The following is a 20,509-nucleotide window of genomic DNA, read 5'->3' as shown; positions in this document are numbered from 1 at the left end:
ATTGCACAATAGGAACAAGGAATTGAATGAAAATAAGAATTGCACAAATTTTAACTATAGAAAATATATTTTGTTTACTAAAAAGACAGAGACAGACACAAGCACGCGCCGATTCAATGCGCCTAATTCTCTAGTGATGCGCGCGCGGCGGACCGATCATAGTTCGGTGACTCATCGTAACGTTACCGGGCGTTACACTTTTTCATGAGTGACTCCGAGCCGCAACCTAATTTAAGACGTTGTCACGTCAAAAACAATTCAAACTATATCCAAACAATAGCCAATATCTATACGTAGAAGTAATAACATTATAAAATACTCATTTATTATTCAAACAATGTTTGTTTGGGTTACAATGTACTAAAAATGAGGTAGGGTGTGATACAGTGTTGCATTACATTGCAGGTCGTGTTTGTTAAATCGTAAACATATTTTAATCAATAAGTCTATTAGCTCGCAATTTACATCAACATTAGTTTAGGGAAGATTTATTTACATGACTAATTACAACAAGTTGAATAGTACTAGCCTTAGTTTATTTAGCTGAAGCTATATACAACTGGAACTGTTAAACTCACACAAATTTCTTATATGCTATCCAAGCCAGGGCGGCGACACCCGCTATCGCACCTATAACTATGCCTGTAATGGCCAGCGGACTCATGCGCTTCTCCTCTCTAAAAATATATCATTTCAAAGTAAATAAGGGGTTATCGTGATGTCTAAAAGAAGAACTAAGTGTGGAGTGGGAGAATGATGGTTCTAGACGATATCTACATACACTAGCATAGCTGGCCACGCGTTGCGGTGGCTTTAGCTATATTTATTGTTAATTATAAATTATTGGGATAATTATATGCACGTATGGCGTGCCTTAGGAGAGGCCAATGTCCAACAGTGGACGGAGAAACGCTGAAGAGAGGGATAATTAATCGAAATAAAAACTATCCTATATCTTGAGTCGGACCAAATTACACATAAAATGCCAAATTTCAGCAAAATCGGTTGAGTTGGTGAAGAGTTCATTAGGAAAATACATCATGACACTGTATTTGTAGATATTAATATAGCTCTACATTTTTCCACACTGGAATTTGTACTGCTTTAAGATGTCATGATAACATCTCAGATAATGATTATTGTATTTTCTTAAGAATACATCGGCTGCTTCAAATCACTTGTTTGTCTTTAATCTTTCCTTTACGTCGCAACGAAGCGATTTGGCATTAGGCATTATTCATAAATCTGTGCAATAGTTAAGGGGCTAGATAGGGACATAGGCTACTTGTAACTGCGGTGAACATCATTTGGGAATTGTCATCGACCACACAGGCGAAGCCACGCTGTATATATATAGCTACTGTAATATTATCAATAAGGAATCGACAAATAATAATAGTTCTATTTCCATTTTTCAACAGGTCACACTCATTAATTAAAACTTAACTATATTGAATCGATATCTTTAAAGGAGTAAGTTGTATGTTTTAATTTTTTTCGGTCTATGCATGTTCAAAGTCAGTAACGATAATTAAATAATACTAGAACATAGGATTTAGGAAAGAATATAAGAAACTAGCTGTTCACCCTGGCTCCGCCCGTGGAACATTTACATAACCTCTGTCACTCAGTGAAATTTCAGGTTTCTAATAGTGTTAAAGAATGTCTAAAATCGATCCAGCATTTGTTTTTTTTTTTTGTGAAAACAACAAATTTTCATAAAAAGCCACAAATGTTTATATAATATGAGTAGGATATTATAAATGCGAAAGTTTGTAAGGATGTGTGTGTGTGTTTGTTGTTCTTTCACGCAAAAACTACTGAACCGATTGCAATGAAATTTGGTACGTAGATAATTGGACAACTGAAATAATACATAGGCAACTTTTTATCCCGATATTCCTACGGGATATGGACTTACGCGGGTGAAACAGCGGGGCGCAGCTAGTATTTTATAATGTTGGATGTGTACCGAATGTTCAAAATAAAGCTATATAATATACTTACTTTGTTTGACTTGAACTCTCAGTGCTTGTAGCCTGAAATAAAAAAGAACGTACGTAAGACCGTAATAATATGGTAACAAACAGCTATTAAATAAACAGTCATGATATTCGGTATGCGGAAGCACAATACGGAAAGAATTGGGCCAGCTAACACTGGGGAAGTAGCACACCCCCACGGAAATTCGTTGTGAAAAGTAGCCTGCGGTGAACAGGGGAGCCGGAGACCCGTACTCTTTTCCTCAACCTTCCCAGTCTTTTCTTAGCGCCCTTACCATCAGGCGATCCACCAGCTCACAAACTGTATGCCATACAACTATGCCTATATAAAAAAATGACTATGCCCTAACATCATTATTTGCTTTTTCTTCCAGTATGTTGCTTGATGGTAAAGCATGTTTACAATTATGTTCTCTTTTTATTGTAAAATCTTTAAATTATTGTAGTGAATGAGCTACTACTAAAAAGCCTATGTATTCCTAATTATTGTACTTTAATCAATTATCCTACTCCTACTAATATTATAAATGCGAAAGTTTGTAAGTATGTTTGTTACTCTTTCACACAAAAACTACTGTACCGATTGCAATGAAATTTGGCTCGAAGATAGCTGGACAACTGGAATAACATATAGGCATCCAATATCCCTACGGATACGGACTTGTGCGGGTGAACCGTCGAGCGTAGCTAGTACTAAAATAAATCAATGTCTAGAATTGCAATCAAGAAGGCATAAGAGAAACATAGATTTATGGTCTAATGGATCCCTGGATATTGTCTTTTCCTATAATTTGATATTCAATCCAAAAGTTCATTTCAATTTTGTTAACTTTTAATCATGAAAATCAACTTACTGGAGCAACTGAAGTAATGCTAGTACTGAAGGGTGTAGTTGATGGCGCCCTGTAATAGAATGTATCAATCAGTTAATTTGAAGTGCTTATTAATTGAAAATTAAATAAGTGCCATAAACTATATAAATAAAAATCGATACAGATTTAGCTAAATCCTGAAATAAAACAAAAGCAAAATGAAATCATATTTTCTTAGCAAATAAAAATCAATTAAGATTTAGCTGCAGGTTTTTTTATTGATTGTATTCATTCTTCGTATATAAAATCCCAATAGCTCACGGGCTCACGTGTTTCGGCCGTACAGTAATGACGGTAAGTACGGTATGACTCAGTACAGTACGCAACTTATTACGGAGAACGCATTCATCTCGATCGGGTGACGAACCGAGACTCTCTGTCTATACGTGGTTTAAAAATTTTCGTACAACTTTAAGACTTTTGTTAACTTACACACTTGTTGCTTTGGCACTAGCACCGGGTTGAGTCTGAAACGTAAGCATGTAATTAAAATCGTGAAAAGTAAAATCTGCAAAAAATTATAGTACAATTGATTTTTGCTTAAGAGAAACAGATTTGTGGTCTTATGGATCCCTTGAGATTGTCATTTTCTATAATGTAAAAGTCAAAAGATCTATAACTATGTTTTTTATGTCATAGTCGGCAATGGAGCTGGTGAGTCAACTGATGGTAAGTGCTGCCATCGCCCATGAACATTTCGAGAGGCGTAAGATCAATGGCAGACACCTAATCAACAACATCCTGGGTTTCAATTCATTTTTTTATATTGCACCAATTATCCAACCCAGAACTGCAAAGGAACTATATCAGAAACTATCAAAACACAAAAAAATTATATTGTCTTCAGAAATTTTTCTTTCTATGTCAATTTACTTCTCTATGGCAATATTTCATTGCTCAAAACTGCGTGGATCAACTTTTAATCATGAAAATTAACTTACTGGAGCAACTGAAGGAATGCTAGTACTGAAGGGTGTAGTTGATGGCGCCCTGTAATAGAATGTATCAATCAGTTAATTTGAAGTGCTTTTTAATTGAAAATTATTGAAAGCACCTAAAAGTTTCTGCACAAAAAGTTATGGTTTTTTATAGTTGTAATACGAAACTGAATAAGAGTTTGTTTTTACAAACCGATCGCGGAAACTCTTGGTTCGAATCGAAAATATATCAATAAAAAAGTTTTCGTACAACTCCATGATTTAGGTAACTTACACACTGGTTCCGTTGCCACTAGCACCGGATTGAGTCTGAAACGTAAACATGTAATTAGAACCGCGAAAAGTAAAATGCGCACGATAAATTATGGTACAATTGGTTTTATTCTTTAAGAGAAACATATATTTGTGGTCTAATGGATCCCTATATTTTGATAGTCGAAAGTTACTGATCACGATGTGGGATTTGAACCCACGTCTTTGCCAAACCGTAGCAATGCCTAGCCTCTCCCTCATTCTTTAAAAAATTCTTCTTTATAAAGCATTCCAATGCAATAAAACTCAAAATTTCAAAGGTTCATTTAATAAGATAAGAAAATTGTTAACTATTGTATTTGAAAAACAGCCACTATGAAGTAAATATATCATTTCACAAATAGGAAGAGTCCCATGTGTTTCATTCCAATCTACTGCTCTATGCAATATGATATTGCTCAAAACTGCGCGGGCACATACATTAACAGTTGAAAATCAACTTACCGGAGCAGCTGAAGGAATACTAGTACTGGAGGGTGTAGGTTGTGGCGTCCTGTAATAGAATATCAGTAATCAGTTAATTTTAAAGTTGTTTTCGTTATTTAGTTAAAGTTTGAGTGTTAAAGTATGTTTTGTTGTTTCATTTTACAAACCGATTTGCGGGAACTGTTGATTGAAACGAAAACATACAATTAAAAAATTTTTCGTATGACTCCAAAATTTCGGTAAGTACGGTATGACTCAGTACAGTACGCAACTTATAACGGAGAATGCTTTCATCTCGATCGGGTGACGAACCGAGACTCTCTGTCTATACGTGGTTTCAAAATTTTCATTCAACTACAAGATTTCGGTAACTTACCCACTTGCTCCGCCACTAGCACCGGGTTGAGTCTGAAACGTATACATGTAATTAAAACCGTGAAAAGTAAAATCTCCGAGAAAAAATTATGGTACACTTGGTTTTTCATTAAAAGAAACATAGGTTTGTGGTCTAATGGATCCCTGGCCTTTCCTATAGTTTGATAGTCAAAAATTCATTTAATATGTAAATATTGAATCATATTTGAAAAACAAACACTATGCATAAATTCCCCTCCTCATTTCATAAATAAGATGAGTTCCATGTGTTCCATTTCAGTCTACTTCTCTATGACAATGCTTTATTGCTCAAAACTGCGTGGATGTCACCGGAAAATAACAAGATCCGTAAGTTTATCAATTTACTAGGAAGCTTATAAACTTTCGTAGGATTCTAAACAGGAGATAAATTGTATTATTTTACGTCTACATTTTCGTAAATTGATAAACTTACTGCAATCACTCGTAAAATAATAAGTAAGCAATAACCAAACGCTACGCGCGATCTGATTGGTTGACTGTCACATGTCACTTCTCCTTCCTCGCGGCCACCATTGTTCGCCACGGAACATAATCCTGCCTCGTGATAAAATTTTTTCTATTCTTTCAAAATTTCTCATAAACAAACCGGTTAGCTTTGATTGGTCGAACCATGTAGAATCTTACGAGTAGAAATGCGATACTTTATAAATTGACCGTGCGTTGTCGGTAATTGATAAATTTACGAAAATGTAGATGTTAAATAATACGATTTATCTCCCGTTTAGAATCCTACGAAAGTTTATAAACTTCCTAGTAAATTGATAAACTTACGGGTCTTGTTATTTTCCGGTGACAGATACATACTTTTAATGATGAAAAACAACTTACCGGAGCAGCTGTAGGACTACTAGTAGTGGAGGGTGTAGGTGCTGGCGTCCTGTAATAGAATGTATCAGTTAATTTGAAGTGCTTTTTAAAAGAAAATTAATTATAACTACCTAAATGATTCAAATTTTTTATTGTGGTAATACGAAACTAAAGAAGAGTTTGTTTTGTTCTTTATTTTTATGAAGCGATCGCGAGAACTATTTTAAATCGTTTGAATCGAAAATATATTTTTTGCATAATATAAAGCCCATTCATCGAGAAGATGTAATTATTGGTTCAAGCATCCTCTTTACAAATAATAATCAATTAATCCAATTCATTGCAGTAATTGTATTTGATAGTTGATAAAATCCCTCTAGCTCACGGGCCGCGTGTTTAGGCCGTACAGTAATGACGGTAAGTACAGTATGACTCGGTACAGTACGCAACTTATTACGGAGAACGCATTCATCTCGATCGGGTGACGAACCGAGGCTCTCTGTCTATACGTGGTTTCAAAATTTTCATACAACTACAAGATTTCGGTAACTTACCCACTTGCTCCGCCACTAGCACCGGGTTGGGTCTGAAACGAAAACATATAAAATAACATCCGTCAAAAATTACTTTTGCTTTAGGTGAAACGCAGATTTATATTCTAATGGATCTCTGAAGTTCCTTTCCTATGTTTTGATAGTAAAAAGTTCATTTCATATGGAAATTGTGAACTGTATTTGAAAAGACAGCCATTTGAAGTAAGTAGCCAATGTCACAAAGATGCAGAGTTCTACGTGCCCTTTATTAGCTCGTAATGGATTTTTGGTAATAAGCCTTCAATGTATTCCAGACCATCCTGTGTTTTATGAATTTTTTTATACTGTACCAACTATCGAACTCAGAATGGCGAAGAAATTATATCAGAAACAATTTACACATGAAATAGAATATTGGATTAAGTGTTTTTCTCTCTATGTCAATTCACTTCTGTATGGCAATATTTGAGTGCTCAAAACTTCGTGGGTACATATTTTTATCTTCGAAAATCAACTTACCGGAGTAGCTGGAGGACTACTAGTAGTGGAGGGTGTAGGTGCTGGCGTCCTATAATAGAATGTGTCAGTTAATTTGAAGTGCTTTTTAATAGAAAATTTATTATTACTACCTAAATGTTTCAAATTTATTATTGTAGTAATACGAAACTAAAGAAGAGTTTGTTTTGTTCTTTGTTTTTATCAAGCGATCGCGGGAACTATTTTAAATCGTTTGAATCGAAAATATATTTTTTGCATAATATAAAGCCCATTCATCGAGAAGATGTAATTATTGGTTCAAGCATCCTCTTTACAAATAATAATCAATTAATCCAATTCTTTGCAGTGATTGTATTTGATAGTTGATAAAATCCCTCTAGCTCACGGGCCGCGTGTTTAGGCCGTACAGTAATGACGGTAAGTACAGTATGACTCGGTACAGTACGCAACTTATTACGGAGAACGCATTCATCTCGATCGGCTGACGAACCGAGACTCTGTCTATACGTGGTTACAAAATTTTCGTACACCTACAAGATTTCGGTAACTTACCCACTTGCTCCGCCACTAGCACCGGGTTGGGTCTGAAACGTAAACATGTCATTAAAACCGTGAAAAATAAAATCTCCGCGAAAAAATTATGGTATAATTAGTTTTTGCTTAACAGAAACACAGATGTGTGGTCTATTGGATGCCTGGATTTTGTCCTTTCCTATATTTTGATAGTCAGAACTTATTGATCACAAGGCGGGATTTGATCTTTCGTCTTTTTTGCCAAACGGTAGCAACGCCTAGCCTTATTCTAGTGTTTTGGTTTAATGTGCCTTATTTCACAAATAAGAAGAGTTTCATGTGTTCCATTTCAATTTACTTCTCTATGGCAATATTTGATTGCTCTAAACTGCGTTGGCGCATCCTTTTAATGTCGAAAAACAACTTACCGGTGTAACTGGACTGGCAGTTGTAGGTGGTGGTGTCCTGTAATTAAATGTATCAATCAGCTGATATGAAGTGCTTTTTTATTTAAAATTTATTATAAGTGCCTAAAGTTTTATAAATAGAAATCAATTTAGATTATGCTTATTTGTTTTTTTCTTGTGATTCTATAAATTGTTATGACTCCGTACAGAACGCAGCTTATTACGGAGAACGCGTTCACCTCGATCGGACTCTGTCTATACGTGATTTTCAAAATTATCATACAACTACAAAGTTTTGGTAACTTACCCACTTGCTCCATTACCACTATTACCAGGTTGAGTCTGAAACGAAAACATGTAATTAACATCCGTCAAAAATTGCTTTTGCTTTAAGTGAAACACAGATTTGAATTCTAATGGATCTCTGAAGTTCCTTTCCTATGTTTTGATAGTCAAAAGTTCATTTCATATGGAAACTGTGAACTATATTTGAAAAGACAGCCACTATGTAGTAAGTAGCCAATTTCACAAAGATGCAGAGTTCTACGTGCCCTTTATGGATTGGTATGGATTTTTGGTAATAAGCCTTCAATGTATCCCAGACCATCCTGTGTTTTATGATTTTTTTTATACTGTACCAACTATCGAACTCAGAATGGCGAAGAAATTATATCAGAAACAATTTACACATGAAATAGAATATTGGATTAAGTGTTTTTCCCTCTATGTCAATTCACTTCTGTATGGCAATATTTGAGTGCTCAAAACTTCGTGGGTACATATTTTTATCTTCGAAAATCAACTTACCGGAGTAGCTGGAGGACTACTAGTAGTGGAGGGTGTAGGTGCTGGCGTCCTGTAATAGAATGTATCAGTTAATTTGAAGTGCTTTTTAATAGAAAATTTATTATAACTACCTAAATGTTTCAAATATATTATTGTGGTAATACGAAACTAAAGAAGAGTTTGTTTTGTTCTTTGTTTTTGCAAACCGATCGCGGAAACTATTTCGAATCATTCGAGTTGAAAATATGTTTTTTGAAGCCCATTCATCGAGAAGATGTAATTATTGGCTCAAGCATCACGTCACGACAAAAAGATGTGCAGCATCAACGGTATCATCCACTATTGCAAAAATGGAAAGACATCATTGATTAACATAGAGCACAAAACCAATAGAGAGGAAATGTCAGATATCTTGTTTGAAGAAAGTTTCACCAAATGACCGCAGCTATCATTGTGCTGAGAACACACTCAACTGTGCCATAACATAACATACTATTATAATTATTACTTTTATTTCATTATTCTCCAGTCTGATATTGACTGGCTAAATATGAAATATATACAAATGGAAAATTAAATCTTATTTACTTAACAAATAAATATCAATTAATCCTAATGTTCGTAGTAATTGCATTTGTTGGTTGATAAAATTGTAATTGATAAAATAAAGTTGTATATGGAAGTCGAGCATGCTTCAGTACGAATCGGGCCAGCTCGCACCGGGGAAGTACCGCATCCCCACAGAAAACTGGCATGAAATAATAGCATGCTTTGTGTTTCGTACGGTGATGGGGAAACCGAAGGCCCGTTTAATTTTCCTGTACCTTCCCAGACCATTCCGTCTTTCCAGTCACCATACCATTCCTTATCCCTTACCCCTTATAAGCGGGCAGCGCAATCGCAGACGTCTGAGCCTCTGCGGCTCAAGAGCGGTGGTGATAGTTTACCATCAGGCGAACCACTAGGTCAGTTGCCAGCTATGACATAAAAAATCCCTCTAGCTCACGGGCCGCGTGTTTGTACCGTACAGTAATGACAGTAAATACAGTATGACTCAGTACAGTACGCAACTTATTATGAAGAACGCAATTATCTCAATCGGGTGATGACATGGTTTCAAAATTTTCATTTAACTACAAGATTTTGGTAACTTACACAGTTGTTCCATTGCCATTATGACCAGGTTGAGTCTGAAACGAAAACATGTAATTAACATCCGTCAAAAATTGCTTTTGATTTAAGAGAAACAAAGATTTGTGTTCAAATGGATCTCTGAAGTTCCTTTCTTATGTTTTGATAGTTAAAAGTTCATTTCATATAGAAATTGTGAACTGTATTTAAAAAAACAGCCACTATGTAGTAACTAGACAATTTCACAAAGAGGCATAGTTCTACGTGCCTTCTATAAGCTCGTAATGGATTTTTGGTAATAAGCCTTCAATGTATTGCCAGACCATGACCATCCTGGGTTTTATTAAATTTATTATATTGCGCCAACTATCGAACCCAGAATTGCAAAGGAACTATATCATAAACTACCAAAACACAAAATAAAATATTGTCTTTAGAATTTTTTCTTTCTATGTCAATCTACTGCTCTATGCAATATGATATTGCTCAAAACTGCGCGGGCACATACTTTAACAGTTGAAAATCAACTTACCGGAGCAGCTGTAGGAGTAGTGGAGGGTGTAGGTGGTGGCGTCCTGTAATAAAATTTATCAATCAGTTCATTTGAAATAGTTTTTGATTTGAAAATTTATTATACAATATCTATTTCCCGCTTTGACATATAAAAAAAATCTCTCTAGGTCACGGGCCGCGTGTTTGGGCCGTACAGTAATGACAGTAAGTACGGTATGACTCAGCACAGTACGCAACTTATTACGGAGAACGCAATCATCTCGATCGGATGACGAACCGAGACTCTCTGTCTATACGTGGTTTCAAAATTTTCATACAACTACAAGATTTCGGTAACTTACCTATTTGCTCCGTTGCCACTAGCACCGGGTTGGGTCTGAAACGTAAACATGTCATTAAAAACCTTGAAAATTAAAATTTGCACAAAAAGTTATGGTTTAATGGATCCCTAGACTTTGTTCTTTGCAATCGAATTTATTCTACCCTTTCGGTTTCATTTGCCTGAGAAATACCCCACGCCATCTATAGAGATGATCAAGAAGCATCTCATACGTAGAAAGTACCAATTTTCACAAACAGGAAGGGTTCCATGTGCCGTCTTTGAGCTCATAATGGGTTTTAGACCATGACTATTCTGGGTTTTGTTTAATTTTTTCATTCTGCACCAACTATTGAACCCAAAATTGCAAAGAATCTATACCGGAAATGATCAAAACACGAAATAGAATATAAGCGCACATATTTAGTAATGCTGAAAATTAACTTACCGGAGTAGCTGGAGGACTACTAGTAGTGGAGGGTGTAGGTGCTGGCGGCCTGTAATAGAATGTATCAATCAGCAAATTTCAAATGGTTTTTGATTTGAACATCCTACTAATATTATAAATGCGAAAGTTTGTAAGGATGTGTATGTGTTTGTTGCTCTTTCACGCAAAAACTCCTGATCCGATTGCAATATTTAAGAGTTTGGTACGACTCAAATTCATTTCTGTGAGCTCAACTTAAAAACCGGATTTCTCCATCAGCTAAAATTACAGGCTCACGCTTTTGCTGCACAACAACTTAATTTTTATTACATTCTGTTCCTTTTGCACTTAGTTTAATTTTTACTTACTGGTTGTTGGGTCTCCCGTGTCCCTGAGCCTGAAACAAATATAATACTTGTAGCCACATTCATAACATCTGGGTGTGTAATATTTATCATATCTATCAGTTAAAATTACAAATATTGTATGCTGTACAATTCAAAAAGCCAATTTGCCTATCTGTTACTTCATCAGTAATTCGTTAATTGATTCTTAGATCAGTGGTTAATCACACTTCACGCATTTTGAATGATACGCGTGATACTTTGCTTTGTTTTGACTTATATATCAACGCATAGTCCAAACTACTTAAAAGCAATGGTGGCTCAGTGGTGAGAACCGCGGATTTCAAAATCGATAAGTCGGGGTTCGAGACCGGGCGAGCGTGCAGGAAATAAATTGATTTTTCAATTTATCTGCACATGTGCATAATATCACCAATGCTATGCAAAACGGTGAAGGAAAACATCGTGAGGTAACCGGCATGTCCAAGAATCAAAAGTTCGACGAAATGTGACATCTGCCAACCCGCACTTGGCCAGCGTGGTGGATTATGGCCTGAACCCTCATAGGAAGCCTGTGTCCCAGCAGTGGGAACATATATGGGCTGATGACGATGATAGTCCAAACTACTAGGATTAGTAACATACTTTTCTAAGCCCATCTAGCTTACGCCTTTAAACCGTAAGGCTCTAGAAGAATATTGTTATGGATATAGTTCAAGACACAAGTTACGATCTAAAAGAAAGACTGTAATGGATTCAGATTGAGTAATGATTTTTTTATCCTCAAAGGTACATGTACAAACATTTTAAGTAAGTCAGAATCATTACATTAATTACGTTAATAATATACGCAATTAAATTAGTATTTACATTTTTACAAAAAAGTATATGTATGCACTTGAAAGCTACAGAAAAAAGGAAACTTCGAGGACGACTTTTCGTAATTACTTTAAAAACTAACGAACAAAGCCGGGGGCGGAAAAGTAGGCCAATATTGTAAAAACTTATGTAGAAAATACATAACTTCGTTTATCTTCTTTAGCACATATATGTTCCCACTGCAGGGACACAGGCCTTCTATAAGGATTCCGGGGATATTAAAGCTATATTTTACGTTATTATTCCGCAATCCCCCCTCTAATTAATAATAAAAAAATAACTATCAGTCTTGTTGAAAATTTTTGCTACAGACCGCATGGACCCAGGAAAACGGTACGGTGAACTTTTTGTCACAAAAAACCTCTCCTGAAGGTTGTGAAAAACTAGCTTGGTTATGAAATTCTTTATTGCTTATAAAAAAGGAAAGAAAAACTGAACTACATTAATTAAGCAAAAGGCGACAATATCGCTAGGTAGCGAGGCTACCAGGCAACCCTTAAAGTAACAGGAAAAAAAAGAAATATAAAATAGTAGGTGGTCAAAAATAAGGCAATTAAGAAAATAATTTGAAGATGGTATTAAAATATATACATATTATATACATACATACAAACATACACACATACATACATAATTAAGATATAAGTATATATAAACATATTTATAATTAATTTAAATAGCTGAACAAAAATGAAATATCACTATAAAATACATATAATACATATAAAATATAACTATATACATAGTCTACAGATTTAACACATCAAGATTAATATTAAGTATAGATAAAAGACAGCAAAATTAGGTAACAAATGATGAAAGAGACATGAAATCGTTTTTTAGTAAAATTTTAAAATAATGTAAATTATGGGTTACGTGAAGTTCATACTTGCGAAAGCGCGTGCAAATAGCAGTATTAAATAAACATGATATCACAAGACACATTTAACAATGCAATAGGGAAATCACATTTTCAGAAATATGCTGTTACTCATTTGCAGTTAGGTCTTAACCTAATTAATAAAGAATTTATTACAGTCTCATACAAATATTTCATATTAAAGGTATTATTTACGATAAAACTTTTTAATCAGACGAAATTTTTTCTTTTTAAACATTTTTATCATCTAAAAATAAGTGTACTGTAAAGTATAAGTGTACTGATTAAAATTAGCATAGAATAATGAAGATAGTAATTTACCGATTTCCCCTTAAACTAATAAAGGTTTGTTCTATCCACAATATCGCATATCTTATAAATCAACAAAAAATTATGGTGAAATTAATTTTCACTTCATATATGAAAATTTTACAATCCAATCATAATATTTTATTATTCAGGTTTTATTACTAGAAGAACTTGGAAAAAACCCTAAGGGATTAAGTGATAATCTAAACTAAAAAACTAGAGTCCTAATTCAATATTAAATTAAAAATTTTATAACTCACTACTTAACTTTTCGTTCAATGAGAAATGTATACTTGCGTTTTTCAATAATTAAAATAGGGACAAAATTTAATTTAACACAGGTGTATTTGTAAAAAATTATATTTATTGCAGTATCGTCGAAACTGAAGGATTTTAACAAGGAATGAATGATAAGATTCTAACGTAAGAACTTACCACTATAAAGGCTGTCAGCACCACTATTTTTAACGACCACATTTTGCGTAAAGTCCAGGGATGTTGCTCTACCAGAGTTTGGACTACTTATGGCAAAAATATCGTTTGTGATTTCATTTATATTTTTAATTACAGTTATCCTTGTGTGCTTGTTGCGGATTGCAAAATACATAAATCCTTAATTTGGGCAGTTTTTCGTAATTAACTTAGGCGAAAAGAACTTTTCTTATTTTAAGAAACGTTTTTATTTACTTGTACATTTATAGTAGTGAATATTTTAAAAATATTTTATTATTTATTGATCGATTGTTGTTAAAAATATTTTGTTATTTAAACAGGCTTTCAACAGATTGAAATTATTATTTTTATGTGTTGACAGTTCTTTTTTTTTCTTATTTCATAGCAGACAACTGAGCGTATGGTTCGCCCGATCGTAAGCGATCACCACCGCCCAGGAACATTTGTAGAGGTAGTGCCTCTGCGAATGCGTTGCTCTTTTAAGGGGTAAGAAATAACCATCCATCGAGATTTTTAAATTACGGAATAATTACAAGACATTATATTGGATATTCCAATGGCATGTTACTCCTCGGTAAAAAGTTGTATGTTTCACTCTAGCCACCTAGTCATCTACAGACACTAAAATCATATAGAGAAATCGCTCCGTAGCGACGTGAAAGAAAGGTAAAAACCACAAACTAAAAACACAATTAGATTATTAATAAGGATATGAATGATACAAGTTGATGCCAGCAACAATATATTTTATAAGAAAGAATTTATTGTGGACCCTAATTACTTTTTTTCAGAGGTTTCCTTGTATTATTTTATGGTAACGGGTATCCGTATTAACATACGATCGACACAAAATTTTTTATAACTTCATACTGATTCTCCATGACTACGTTTTTCCGTGTATAATATTGTACGTATGTAATATTGTTACGTCCTTTGATTGGGTGATTTATTTAGTTTTTATTTATGCAAGCAAAAAATACATACTTGCTATTGCCCGGATCTTCGCTCGAGCGGTCTTAATAGAATTTCATGGTATAAACTTTCATCCCCTTTTTTATCCCCTTGGGGACAGAATTTATCACAATTCTTTTTTAGCAGATAGCTACATCATACCATCTATCTGCATGCCAAATTTCAGCCCGATCCGTCCGGTGGTTTGGGCTGTGTGTTGGTAGATCACTAAATCAGCAACTCACTTTTGAGTTATACATATTTAGATAGATAAATATAAATTATTTCTATAAATACAGGTTCTCATGTATGCTTATTTCCTTAAATATAGATATTGGCGTCTATCAATTACTTCCTCGAGATGTAATTTATAATTAGGTTTTCCAGTATCTACTTGAGGTTTCAAAGTATATTTTTACATTAAAGAATTAAAAAGGGTAGATTTCTATAGCAGATTTTATTCACTCCCCAACACGGGCTGTCTGACAGTACATTTAAATATCTAGTACTCGCGAATGAAATACTTTGTTTTTTAAGTGGAGAAAGCTCATGCATGCCCACTGCCTGTGGAAAAGCCATGGGCTATGTCGGACTCCTATTGCTAAGGCAATGGACATACCGACTAAACTCCACTGTATCCCGTCCTCCCGCGCTATTCGTCAAGGTCGTGAGAACACAGAAGGAATTACCAAAACTCTGTTTTTACTGATTGATCGTCTTATGTTTTTGTATTTGTATTACTTGCAATACTGTATTTTATAAATAGTATTTGAATCAAAACAACGCATGTGTTTTTCCCAGCCCTGCTTAAATGTTACAAACTGCATTGTTCATATATTTCGTATATGTGTTAAATTTATTTTTCAATCGATTTCAAAAAAGGAGTAGGTTCTAAATCAAGTGTATTTTTCTGTTTCCTACCTCTTAACTTTTTACTTGAAAATGCTATTAAGTTCTTTATGCTTTTTTTTACTCTTATATACAATTATGTACTCGGTATTGGGTATACAGAGTCTGCTAGTGATTTCCTGTGAACAGAAATCTGAAGTCTAAGAAAAATTTAAAACCCAAACTGTCAACATTTTTGACACTTTTTTACCTAAATAAAGAATTCAAATGATTACATATTCCATGTTCGTAATTTAAAATGAAATAGCTAGAAATAGCTTCAATAAGGCCGATGTTTTATACACATTTTTTGATGATTTTTGATGAGGCCGGTAAGTCTACCATGCCACGAATATAAATGGAAAAGGCTTAATTAAGGAAATGAAGCAAAATAAATGTTATGGTGAAGGTGTAGGTAGCTAGACTCATGGAGTTCCAGATCGGTACTTTCAAATGGTCTATTTTATAGAAGTCAAAATCAAATACCCATCAGACTGAACAATCTTGCTTAAGACGACGATAGGATAAACAACGTGTACAAACAAACTTTACTGTTTTATACCTCCTTCAATTATCATTCTTTTAATGTGTTCAATGTACAAACACAGTTTGTTTTACTGTTTTATTATCTCTATATACATAAAATTCTCGTGTCACAATGTCAGTTATCTTACTCCTCCGAAACGGCTGAACCAATTCTCATGAAATTTTTGTATATCGGGTAGGTCTCTGAATCGGCCAACACCTATTTTTCATACCCAGAGTCTCATTCAGGCAACCAACCGATACAAATATCGATACGAATTTATCTGACAGCTGTACATAAAAATTATTAAAGTTTCCTGTTGTGTCATTAAAATAATCTCACTCGAATACTATTGGATTATGTTTTTTTAATGATGCACTAAAATTAATTAGTAGTAGTAGTATTAAATTAATTTTAATACTAATAAATTTTCCTTCCTGAACTTGTTTTGTAATGCTCAGAAGCAAAGTTATGAAAGACTCCACAAAACATCATGATGAAACATCCCCACAGAAAACGTAACATGCTATCGTATACTGGTATCGTAAAAAATAAACCCCAACATGCGTACGAAGAGTGGGGGAGCCGGAGGCCTGTTTCATTTTCCACACACTTCCCAGTCCATTCTATTTTCCCAGTCATCAATCCTTTCGTTAACCCTTTCCCCTTAAAAGCGCATTCGCAAAAACTTTAGAACCTCTGCGTCCAAGTCTAAGGGACATCTAGCAATGAAGCAGCATCAAATAGACAATTGAATTGATTGCATCGTTTAAATATCATTTATTTATACTATATTTATGTCCCCAACAACACAAAACTCCTAAATAAAAATGTTTTCAATAAAATGTCCTACAGAAGAAAGAACATTTTTGTATAATTCGAACCATAACTCTATATAAAATTAAACAGGTAAATCACAGAAATTTTAAAACATGTCGCATTAAATAGCTGAGAATGAAAACAGTAAGTACTTATTATAGTTTACAGCAATTGTAATTGAATGTAGTTCATATAAATTGTTACATATATTTTTTCCTCTTTAATTTATTCTAAACAGGGATAAATATTTATGCATTAATATTTTGTACTATAGATTTGCAACAGAAAGCTTGTAAACATACATAGATAGCCCTGACACGTGCAACATTATTATATTTTATCCTTAATGCAAAATTTTATAATTCATCTATACAAAAATTCTGGTTCGGGCTGGTCAGTTCATAGTATAAAGCAAAGTCGCTTCCCGCGCGGTAGAGACACCACTTACATATGTATGTTTTGATGGTCTTTTTAGATAGATTAAAGAGAGGGGTTTATAGGAATAATATCATCTATTAAACTACTCTGAATTTAACGCGCCAAAGCTACCTGCAGCTACAAGTTGCGGATCGAAAAGTTTAACTATCTATTATCTTTCCTCCTCATCATACGTTTCCATACAATCCATTCCTTTATTCCCTTCACCAATCCTTTCTTTACCCATTACTATAAAGCGAGCAGTTCATTCGCATACCTCTGCAAATGTTCATGGGCGGTGGTGATCGTTTACCTTCAAGCGAACAACCGGCTCAAAGGTGACATAGTGCTCTATCAACGCACAGCCCAAACCACTGGACGGATCAGGCTGAAATTTGACAATCAGATAGATGTTATGACGTAGGTATCTGCTAAGAAAGGATTAAGATAAATTATACCCCCAAGGGGATAAAATAGGGGATGAATGTTTGTACCATAAAAATTTATTAAGACCGCGCGGGTGAAGCTGCGGGCAATAGTTTGCTTTATACAAAGAATCAGCTGCAGTTCCTAGATTCAGACACTTACTTCTAATTTATTTCGTTCCGATTAACTTATTATTTTCCTTCGCCAAACTAATTTCTATGAAAACTCTTTTGTAATCGCTATCTGATTCATTGAATAAATTACATTATTTCTCCAGAATGCTTTTCTTAAATATTTTAAAATACACGAACATTAAATACAGATTGTTTTTATATAAAATTAAGTTATGAGTATTTTCTTTATTTAGATTTTTTATCCTCTATTATAGCCTAAAAAGATCGCTGATAAATTTATTGAGAAATGCTTCATAGACTAGAGATATTTGATTTAATATAAAATACCACTGGATTTTGATGATATAATTATTTCAATTGTGCGTTCTAATAAACCTAATTAAAAAGTATAAATACATGGATCGAGCGAGCTTATCAATTAAAATTATTTTTCCTCGTTCCCAATTATTATTTTTCATTGTTGAATAATGCATGTACTTCCCAATTTGATAATATTCCGATTTACATTTTATACCCAATAGGAAAAAACAGCAAGCTATAGAAATATATTTTATGATACAATGATATAAAACAGCATTTATTGCATTGGCAACCTGATGAATTGAAAAGAGTGGGGTGTAAAAAAGCGAAGGGTAGTTGCCGGAAGTTTCAATGAAAGAGAGGGTAGTTAGTAAGATAGTGAGTTCCGCTCGTGAGTGATAAAAAGGGCAAATTGGAATGTGCTACTTTGAGTCGCAATATAAGTAATTGAACTAAGAAAGTGTTGCAATGATTGGGCGTCATAGTTGGTGTCAATACTAGAATAATATTGTTAACTAAAGTATCCTGGGTATACTGTTTCGAGTCCTGCACTATGGACAGGAAAATATGGACGTTTGTTTAAAACCTTGATTTAAAACCTGTTTATATTAATTGATACTAAACAAAAAATTACAACTATCTGCAAGTCGTAATTCTTATTAAATTTAGAGCTGACATGATCATATTAAGATCATGATGATGATATGAAGACGAATTAGATAGCTTGATAAAATCTTCTATCCTAATAATAAAAGTTAGGCAAAATTCATTCAAATAACAATGGCTCTCAACTTTTTAAAATTTATATTTCGATATACTATAAGAAGCAAATACATAGTTACGTACTAATATTTCTTTTATATAAGTTTTTAACAAATTGGACCTTCTAAAGAGCGGATAAGTATCAATCCTACTTCCTATTAATATTATAAATGCGAAAGTTTGTAAGGATGTGTGTGCGTTTGTTGCTCTTTCACGCAAAAACTACTGAACCGATTGCAAGGAAATTTGGTATCAGCTGGATAACTGGAATAACATATAGGCAACTTTTTGTCCCGATATTCTTACGGCATACGGACTTACGTGGGTGAAACCGCGGGGCGCAGCTAGTATAACAATATATTGTGAGTACTTAAAATAATTGTGAATGAATTATTCAATGCATTTACTCGTTTTTTAGTAACAGGAATAGTAATAAAACCATTTGTATGCGTTATGAAATAAACGTATAATATTTCTGAACTATATGATTGCCTTAAATTTTTTGGAAGGTACAATCTTTTGTAGTTTAAACTATACCAATATTATGAGGCTGAAGTGATTGTTTATTTGTGTGTATGGTTTCTTGGTTGTTTCTTTGTTTGTTTGAACGCATTGATTTTAATAAGTGCACTAGTTATTGCGACCGCATGGTCAAAGGAAACCGCCGTTAAGTGGTATGTACCACTTCACATTTTTTTATACACCGCCCAGTATCGAAAAATTTGAAGTAATTTGAATACACATAATGAATCTTCTCATGATAATAAGATGTAGCACAATGGTAAAAAGTAGCCTATGTCAGTCTCTAGCCTCCAAACTATCGCCAGACAAATAAATCATATCATAAAATCGCTCTCCTGCGAGGTGAATGAAAGACAAACAAACCAACACACTTTCGGAGTTATAATAACTATAGATATCAAAACATTCCAGTAGACAAACGTTGACTATTTAGATACGCTTTTTACATTTTGATTTTTATATCCACATACACTACGTGTTAATACATCAAAGACCAAACGCTTGATTCCTTAAACTAGGTTAGACGTGGTCATCGAGAAAATGGGTAATTCACAGTGGTTTCAGGACATATTTCCACACTTCAGAAGCAAACATTTTTTAGGGAATATCTGTAAAGCTATAGAGACAAAAAGGATAAAAACACAACAAAATATGTTTACAATTAAAGATCTTTATTTGGGTAACAAATTTTGAATTACATTTCACTCTAAGCAATATTTAAAAGAATAAAAATTAACAATAGAACTATCAACAAGTGGCAATTTACAAGATATATACAAAAACGACACGTTCTTAATAAATATCTAAATAAATAAATAAATAACATGGAAGTCAATAGATATTTTCAAAATTTTGCGTTAAAACCGCTTTAAACTGATTTCCAAAAGTTCCACATAGTATCGTAAAACGTAAGGCGATCTAGGGGAGGCCAAGAAGGGATTGTGGGATTTGCTCGAGTGCATCAGATTATTATAAGGGAAGGGAAGGGGAGGACCTT

General features: G+C 33.9%; 1 protein-coding gene across 9 annotated transcripts; it reads right to left on the bottom strand.

Moving 5' to 3' along the window:
* Positions 1-312: 312 nt before the first annotated feature.
* Positions 313-13,834, bottom strand: LOC119840419 (flocculation protein FLO11-like). Of its 9 annotated transcripts, XM_038367019.1 has the most exons (21): positions 13,750-13,834; positions 11,271-11,299; positions 10,924-10,972; positions 10,498-10,532; positions 10,176-10,218; positions 9,668-9,702; positions 8,534-8,582; positions 8,034-8,068; positions 7,748-7,784; positions 7,359-7,390; positions 6,828-6,876; positions 6,330-6,361; positions 5,797-5,845; positions 4,928-4,959; positions 4,570-4,618; positions 4,088-4,122; positions 3,817-3,865; positions 3,308-3,342; positions 2,858-2,906; positions 2,008-2,039; positions 313-677 (listed from the first exon to the last, which is right to left on the bottom strand). In XM_038367019.1, the coding sequence occupies exons 1-21, from the start codon at positions 13,789-13,791 to the stop codon at positions 575-577; spliced, it is 900 nt and encodes a 299-aa protein (XP_038222947.1). In that variant the 5' UTR covers positions 13,792-13,834; the 3' UTR covers positions 313-574. The 9 variants fall into 9 exon arrangements, with proteins under 9 accessions (XP_038222947.1, XP_038222950.1, XP_038222948.1 ...); XM_038367022.1 differs by lacking the exons at positions 2,858-2,906; positions 3,308-3,342; XM_038367020.1 differs by lacking the exons at positions 4,928-4,959; positions 5,797-5,845.
* Between the last annotated feature and the right edge of the window lie 6,675 nt (positions 13,835-20,509).

This window comes from Zerene cesonia, chromosome 6 (genome assembly GCF_012273895.1).
Source record: "Zerene cesonia ecotype Mississippi chromosome 6, Zerene_cesonia_1.1, whole genome shotgun sequence".
NCBI lineage: Eukaryota > Metazoa > Arthropoda > Insecta > Lepidoptera > Pieridae > Zerene > Zerene cesonia.
This window is presented reverse-complemented; position numbering and strand designations above follow the sequence as displayed.